This window comes from Papilio machaon, chromosome Z, assembly GCF_912999745.1.
Source record: "Papilio machaon chromosome Z, ilPapMach1.1, whole genome shotgun sequence".
NCBI lineage: Eukaryota > Metazoa > Arthropoda > Insecta > Lepidoptera > Papilionidae > Papilio > Papilio machaon.
The window spans coordinates 8,818,466-8,827,863 of NC_060016.1; the positions used below are offsets into that span (position 1 = coordinate 8,818,466).

At 30.1% G+C, this 9,398-nt stretch overlaps 1 protein-coding gene across 1 annotated transcript; it reads left to right on the plus strand.

Moving 5' to 3' along the window:
* The first annotated feature begins 1,193 nt into the window (after positions 1 to 1,193).
* Positions 1,194 to 5,061, plus strand: LOC106717139. Its single transcript, XM_014510861.2, has 4 exons — positions 1,194 to 1,378; positions 2,973 to 3,515; positions 4,130 to 4,307; positions 4,679 to 5,061. The coding sequence occupies exons 2-4, from the start codon at positions 3,001 to 3,003 to the stop codon at positions 4,910 to 4,912; spliced, it is 927 nt and encodes a 308-aa protein (XP_014366347.2). The 5' UTR covers positions 1,194 to 1,378; positions 2,973 to 3,000; the 3' UTR covers positions 4,913 to 5,061.
* Positions 5,062 to 9,398: the final 4,337 nt, after the last annotated feature.

Consider the following 9,398-nt stretch of genomic DNA (forward strand, 5'->3'; position numbering starts at 1 on the left):
CCCTGAAAGAGGAAATTTCCCCTTCTTATACGAGATCTCCTCCGCGAAATTCTTTCCCCTTCCCATAATTTCCGTAAGAGTAAGAAGGAAGGGTAGTCGAAGAAAAGGGTAGGAATAAAGCCTCCGGCACGCACGCTCATCAGACGAAACGCGAAAATGGTTCCACTTCACACCTGTCTTTTGTGTGGTCACGGTATTTAACCGTCGAATATTTGTACAAATATTGTTGTTGCGGGATCTACCACTGTTAAACTGCTAACACTTGTAGATGTTTTGTTTTCCAGGTAAAATATGGAGGCCTCATTGAGGAGTAGCAGTAATTTCCACCTGGGACCCAGTAAACCAGAATGGGACGACACGAGACGACTAATTTATCCTTCCTTTATTAGAAGCCTTAATAAAAACTTCTTGTCTTGTCAAACTTGTCTCGACTTTTATACTGTAATACCTACATAGTACAGTGACTATATTTGAGGGAGCGTTAATAATCTTGATCCCATATTATAGTGGTATAGCACCGCGTTGCGATCACGCCACTTCCCGGATTGGTCGCGCTCCGAGGGCGTCCCGACAATTCGCCCGACTGCGCGCAGTGTTGTCAATTTAGCATATTTTTTCGTCGTTTAGCATATAGCATATTTTTTAGCACATTAACTTAGATACCTCTAAATGAAATTTAAGAATAAATTTGATACAGATTTAGACTTATTCAAGAAAACACAAGGTGATCGGAAACGAGTAACACGCGCGTGCGCATCCTGTCGGGACGCCGCCGAGGCCTAACTGGTTTAACGTAAATCTGGAACCGTTTCGTTAATTATTTTGATTAAAATTATAGTTAAATAAACAATCGTGCTTTCAAAATAACTGATGACGTTTTATTATTACTGTAGTAGGTATATATCAAATATGTTTTTACATATCTTTAATCCAGCTGCTGACTTCATTGGCTTGCCACGCTTATACGAGTAAATTGAAGGTGATTATGGCCTCATTATTAAACAGTTTTACTTTTACCCAAAGGTCATCTTGAACAAGAGTCATCCGTTCACCGAATTCCAAATCTTTTAATATTAAAGTTGTAGAAATCTCAAGTCAATTAGTGACAAAAGAATACTGTAACTTCAAATGGTCATTAGGTTTATTAAATGGTGACGTAACTATATACTAGCATAATATGTTCATATGTTGCGAAAGTAAAACGGATCCGTGACTTACTCGTCAGTTTACGAGGACGGCGGCATCGCGCGGTCGCGTACATTTCGTACTTTAAATTTAAAGATCATCGTAATTTAGATTTACTGTTAATACAACCAGTGAATGCAAGCAGTACAATTCATAAACGTCTCATATTACATGTAGAAGACAATCAAAAATAGTAAGTAATTTATTTAAATATTTTAAATCCACACTTTCATTAACTTTTTTAATCAATATCATTTTTCGTACAGAAATCTAAAGTATAACATTTAAGAATGTATTAGAAAGTAATATTTGTAGTGCTAAAATAGGTCTCTTAACGGCACTACATAGTTTAACACAAAACACACGCGTCTTGCCCTCTAATGACCTGAGAGATATCTTACAAATGCTCAACAAGTCTGTCGTCAAATATGACCAAGGGAAACAAAGGACATGTATTAAATCGATACAACGCAATTGTCTTTGAAAAAAATGTAATATTCAATAACAAAATATAGTTAAAATACCTTATTCGAACTAAGCGCAATGCTTATATAAGGTCAAGCTTTGAACCAAACGAGTATTTCCAGTTTGTTTTTAACTATATACCGATTGAAATATAAATATGCTTATAGAGCATTTTGTCATCATCACCATTTCCCTGTCCTTATCCCAATAATACGAGGTCGACAAAACAGGTTTTTATTTACCAAATCAATATTTAGGTATTTGTGTAAGTAATAGGGTTATAGACTATCAGCTGAACCCGAAAAATCATTTGTTATTTTTGTTATCATTAGAATTCTAAGTTATTTTGAATATTATACTAGCTGACAGGCGCGATTCCGTCCGCGCGCAATTAAAAAAAACTTAATTAGTAGCTTATGTGTCCTTCCAGACTATGTTCTACATCTATGTCAAATTTCATGGAGATCCATACAGCCATTCTGGAGGTACCTGCAAACAAACATCCATCCATCCGTCCATCCATCCATCCAAACATTCGCTTTTATAATATATTTTAAATTAATCCAGTCATTTAGTATCTCTCACAATGTAAAAAGATATTTTTAACAATCAATCAATTCAATTAAGCCATTAATTAAAACGAAAAAATTGCAATTCGCAAAACAGTATTTATTTTATCTAGAACGTTTCGTAATAACTTATAAAGAATCATTAAATACTTTAAACGTAAGTCATCTATACTAATTATAATCGCCGTGTAAGTGCATTAAAAAGTAATAGATATGTACTACTCGGTTATCCATATTGTGTCTATTTCAAAAATACCCACAAAATGTTTAGAATTAAAGTAATAACTGCAAACTGACTTACATTATTCAGTGTTTTGACATCGCTATTATTAAATAAAGTACCTAATAATTAGTAATTACAATAAAAGATCCCATATTCATTTTATATGGCTTGGTGAAGGCATAAGAATTCGCAATTTTACTTAGTCTAATCCCATGTTCAAAAGACGCCGTAAATGATTAAAACAGGAAAGTTACTTGTGCAAGTGCATTTTACTTTGTACTTGAAACTCGTAAATGGCTTGTAGTAAATATGTATCAATAGTAAAATATTACGTATCAAATTTTAATGTGAAATGCTTTTTATAGTCACTAAGGAGCTAGTAGAGGGATTCCACTGATGAAACATTACGGTAAACTCATTATTGTCATTTGAAGATATGTTTTTGTACGACATGGTAACTTACGTAAGTTTATTCGCGTAAAAATCTGTTTCGTTTTCATTGTTTTACAATAACTTTTTTAATCTTTTAGGATCAAAGTGGCGCCGTCTAGCAAAAAAATGGTAAAAGATAGTAAAAAAGGTGCAATGGAGGGCCTAATTAGTAAGTCCTCGTCTAAAAAGTCTAGTAACATTCTGGATTATGGGAAAAAACAGACAAACAAAGTATCTGTAAAAAATACACATATGAACCAGACTACAAAGAAAAGCAATACAGAAAACTTCGATAGGAAAGTTGGTAGTACTGTTACTGCTAATAATCCAAAACAAAATAAAAATAATTTCCCACATTCAACTTCGACAAATAATGACAAGAAATATTCCCCAAATATTTTTGGAGAGAAGGCGGGAAGTTCTAAAAATCATGGGGTTTCTACCTTCATGCCACAACCAACGCCAGTTGCAGATAACAACTATGTTTCTTCTTCTTATAAGGATGCTAAAAATAAAAAATCATCAATGAGATTTGGAATAATATGGCTACCAACGAAAAGACGCAACAAGTTAAAAGATAACTTAAATCATAGTGATGGACGTGACCGTTCTAAGGAAAGAACGCCTTCAATGTATAAGTTGTAAGTAAAATAATTATCCATTATTGATTGTTACAATTAATCTAAACAACAGAAAAATTACATCTATAACTTGCATTTAATCTCAATTTTCAAATCTTTTACGCCTAATTTGTATTCAGAAAACTGGGTAGTCAAAAGGAAGTGTGACCCATATAAATAGTAGGTAACGTTTGTTTCTCCAAAATGTTAAGGTCTTAAATTGAAAATTGCGTTTATGTTTAATTTTTATCACAAAAAAACTTCGTTACATAGCCACAAAAATATTCAGTAACTTTTTATGATTGCAAAATAAAAAAAAATTGAGCCGAATTGTTAGTATCTAAACCACTGAAATGTTACCAAAAAAATTTAAATCTACTAAAGATGGCGTCATTCGCTTGACATTTGACATTTGTATTTTGTTATTGATTGACAATTTGTTTTTCACAAATTCGCATCTTTCGGGATTTGAGTAAATAATAAAAGGGTGTTAGATTTTGATGATATAATAATTACTACCAGATTGTAAAATCCGTGCGTGTAAAGTCAATAACTTCACAAGGTGGGCAGCAAAAACCATAATTATGAAATAAATTATAGAATTAGTTGATAAACTTTATTGTTTTTTTTTTCAGCATGTCTGATCGTTCGTTGGATCAAATAGAAACAACTAAGGAACGAGATCTGTTCGCTTCTGGAACACTGAAAATGACTTCTCCAGTTTATTTTGGGAAAAAAACCAGTGAACAATCCCTCGATCAGAACCATTTGTATTACGACAAATATGACGATCAAGACGAACGTGAGGGAAATGTAAGTGGATAGGTAGATATATATGTAAGAGTATAGCGGGGCGTATAGGGATACGGGGAGAAGTTAGTGCGCAGCGCGCAGTTGACCTTGTACTCCGAAAAGATAAATGTGCATAAAATGAAATTTTTGTACCCTAGTAACTAAAGAAATATATGGTCTCATTGCAACAGAACTCAATTAATTGCTATTTCTAATGTAGACTAGTAACAGTGAGGGTATTGTATAAGTCTTTTTTAAAGAATTCTTATATTCTAGGACCTAAAATTGTGAAATTAAACATACCTCTGTCATTTACACTAACAGTTTATTTAGATTAAATAGCTAATTTTTGAATCATTGAAAGCAAAGCAAAGCTTTTTTATGTTAAACAGGAGGCTGGTGGCTCCAATACAAGTGTCAATGGTGCTAAAGAGGATACATCAAATCAAGAAACCAATGCTGATAAGAAGCAAAGTAAAGGTGAAGATGTTGTTGATAAAGTTAATGTGCTGCATAGGCAATCAATATCAAAAGAACAAACTGCTGATTCTACTGGGGAAAAGGAGGAATGTATAGTTGTATGGCTTCATTATATGTTACAATGTAGTGATTGTTGTATTATGTAAATATATGAAATTGATTTCATATATTTATATACAAATCAATGATATAACAACCAAGGCATGATCTTTGTAAACAAAGGTTACATTATACCTTTTATTTGGAAATCAGTGTATCTTAAATATTTGCAGAAACTATCTTGCTTATAAATTAATACAAAGTTCGTAAAAGACAAGATTCTTATAACTTTTAACTTTTTTGAGCTCTTGATATTTGACTTGAAATATTTAGACTTCAAGAAGGTTAATTGTGGTAAGAATCCTATGTCTTACATAATTTATATCTTTTTAAAATCTAGAAAGATTAAAGTTATATGCAGTAATACCTGGATAAATGAGAGTCCAATGGACTGCCATGTTTTTGTCGTAACTCGAGTTTTTAGCTTATAGAGGTTGTTATTTGAAAAAAAAAAACAATGGCACTCTTATAGATGTTTTTTGTTTATCCAGGTTGGATTATATGAAAACAACTATATATATTAGTCCCAAAATTTACTATTTAAGTGATATTTGTTTACAAAGTAACATAGATACCAAACAGTGTATGAAACATTGTATGTTTTGCTAATGTACTCATAATTAAGTATGTGTAGCGTTGCCAGGCGTCCGGATAAAGCCGGACATAGGTAGGCTTTTTACATTTCCCAAACGAGAGTGTACCTATTAATACCGAGACAAAATCCTAAATAATATAGGGTGTTCAACCTTTCTACCCAAATGTCCGGCCAAACTGGCTGGTCTCTTCAGCTAGTAGGTTGGGCGACCTGGCAACCCTAAGTATATGGTAGTCATAGTCTTTATGTATTCCATTTTTGTAAAAGATATTGCTCAAATATTGTTTTGTGCTCTCCTGTAACATTTAAACATTTAAATTTAACTTAAATTTAATATGTGTTAAAGGTGATTTCCATTTGAAATTTGTCATTTAGAAAGGTGATTTTAATTTTAGCTTTTGATTGTAAAATCTGATTAAAAGAGTTATTTTTAAATAACAATAATACTTTTTTTTTTGCATAATTCAATTGATCTTGTGATAAATTAAACATGGGGTATCTGAAGTATATGTGAATATATTATTTTTGATAAAATTATTGCAAAACTTTTATAACTATATCTTTAGGATAAGGCTTTTGCCTTGTTATTGATGAAATTAATGTGTTTTTATAATCTAAAAGGAATTTTACATATATCTTTAGTGTGATTGTGACAAATTACATTTAAAAAGGAAAATAAAAGGCATACATGATTTTCACTGTTTTTAAAACGATTTCTTTTATCTCTTTATTATTTAAAAAAGTCGAATCTTTTTAACAGTTCAACTGAATGGAAATTGTATGCAGATTATTTGGTAGAAATTGTGTCAACTTGTTTTTGGTTGTGGCTTTCAATGTATTTCTAAATTGTAGATCTTATGTTAGCGGAAGTGAAATTATTCATTAATCATATATACTACTACTGCTATATTATTTTAAGGAGATAATTAAATAAGTGAGTTCCTAATACTCATATTTGCCAGATCAATTTATTGTATGTAATGTTTGATTGTAAGAATTTGAAAAGGAAATGAGGTTTAATGTAAAGTAGTAATGCCCATAAGCAAAAAAAAAATTGGCAAATGTTACTACAATAAAAGTTACTAATCTACTGAATAAAAGCTTCATTTTCTTTTTAATTAATCCATTTAATCTTTAATTATTTAAATAACTTCATGTTCATGCAATACTTTATAAGAATTTTACATTTATTTCTATAGTTTTTAATTTTAAAAATAAATATTTTATATTTTTGTAGTGATAACTTCCGATTGGTGCAGCATATTTGTTTCTTAAAAGCTCTGAATTTAAATGTAATAGTCCAGATATTGGAAGATGGAAAAAGGCTGATTTTTATTTCTATAATGTTTGTTGATTTGAATCATATATATTAAGGTATGTGTTTTTTTGGGACATCAGATATTTTATAAGTTGAAGTAAAAATGTTTTATAATTTAACTTCATCTTGATGTTTTTGTATATTACATTTTTTACACATTTCAATGAAATTTCTCAGTGCAAAGTCAGTATTAGTTGTTTGAAAATTGGAACAACTAGTGTATATGTTTTTGATTGCTTGTAATTGGTTAAAATTACATTTGAGGCGGACAATGGAGTCTATTAATTTGTACTCTGTCGCAGCAGTACAACAATACTTGTAATGTTTGAAGTATTATTTTTTTGGATAGGTATTTACGTAAATAACCTTCTAACTCTTAGTGAGAAATAAATTTACTTTGTGATATTGGAGTCTCAAAATGTTTCATATTTTATATTGATTAAATGTAATTAATAGAAATTGTTTTTTTATTTCTTTGAAACCACAGCACAGTGTAGGAACGATATATAGATAACCTTGGGTTTCAATCAACTCACATGTATAGTTCTTTTCAAATATCTTGACGGGCCAAGGTCATCTGCTTACTGCGCAGTGCCTTTCCTCCGCATCTCGCTACATCTAATATTGTATTATGTACAGCGAATCGTGCGAAGTTTAGACAAATACTGTACAAACTTGGAAAAACCACATATAAAGTCGAAGTAATAAATTCATTGTACATTAATTTGCGAATTAGTCACATTACGTACATCTAATGTCAAATGGTTTTTTATACAGATGTTTTCATAAGCTGTAACGAAACCGTTATAATGCAACTTGAGTTATTAATTATTATTGATCTGGACAGTTTTGAACATTTTTGTACTGTTGTAATTCAAAGTGAAGGATATCCTTGGTAATATAATATTGTCTCCTTTGCTATTTATCAAAGACCAAAAAACAGTTTCATGATCTGAAAATAGTGCTAGGTATAATAAAACATTTACTACATTCCAATAAACTTTATTATAAGGAAACCGTTTAACACAGTGGACTTTGAGTACCACTTTAAAAATTTATCAAAGAGTAAACAAGGCAAAAATTATACTTTAAATAATAACAAAATATGTTGAGAAAGGTTTACATTTGTTGACAACAAATGAACCTGCAACTTAATAATAATAATTATATAATATGTTATATAAAAAGGAACTAATACTTTTTAGTAAATATTTAATTTAATATAATATTACTATAGTAATCTTAAATCATGAGATTCCTCGGAATAAAACTCTAACAGTCTTAACGTAAAGCCAGTCACATATGTGAAGTTTTAAATGCAAACTAAACTGTATTCTCTCTTATCAATTGACATTTCTTAATAAAACTGACAACTGCGCATTTGTAATGAAATTTTGATTATGCCAGTTGAACTGTACAGTTCTCAGTTTCGTGTATATAGATACATTTCAACTGAATATTCCCATTGTTAAGTTTGTGCAGTTAAAACTGCACGTGTATGGCTGGCTTATGGCAGGCGGTATAAAGTATTTATAAATGTTATTATATGGCATCTTGAATCAGACTTTTAGTTTTCACATAATACTTAACAAGTTTATAAGTAAACAAAAGTAAATTAATTATTCAAAAATTATGTTAGTATTACAAAATAAAGTTTAAATATATTGAAAAGAAGTTATCACAAGTTTTTATAGTACGTTAAATTTATACAAAAAAAAAAATATAAATTAATGTACTAATTAAGTCTTTATGTTTCACTGAGCTTTGATCAAAAACATATCACAAATTTAATCTGTCATATCGTAAGTTCTCACTAAAAATGATTATTTAATCATTTTATAAACAAACTAATAATAATATACACTTAAGTAATTAAAGTAGAAAAATGACAATTCCTTTACTATTATAATGAAACTTTTTCAAAACTTATTTCATTGATGCAGTCTTTATAATAATCTTATATAATTACTATACGCCTTTGGCTTCAATAACACAAATTGAGACAAAAAGAAAAATGTTGAGATCTTTTACAATTTCAACAAAACACTTACAACTATACTACATAATGTATTAATTAGAAAAATCAAAGTAAATTATTATAAAAGATATAAATTGTACTGATAATTGCAACATTGCATGCATAATCAACATCCTAAAACTAATAATATAAATGCAATAGAAAATAATAATTACTAACAAAAAACTCATTAAATGCATATAATGTTAAATGCTTCGAGGGCAGATTTCTATTGAAATAGAAAAAAAAATCAAAGTAAATGTCGCAAAGCATTGTCTGTAAAGTTGCAGCTTGAACATCCACAAATCGGGGAGCTGTATTAAGATAATACTTTACATAGTTCTAAGAAATGTATAAGTAACAAAGTGAATAAACTGCAACTAATAAATCTACACAACTTCTTAATAATTAGACTATGTAAATAAAAGATAACATTAACAAAATTCATGAAATAAGAATGCAAAATAGGGTTTTAATCAATTACCAGTATTTAAGAGGTATTATTCTTCCTCCATATATTGTTCAGGAGATAAGATGGGCTGCAAAGTGTTTGGTGGTACTATTGGCTGGATGAAAAACTCAGGCTGGGGTCCAGCATGCATT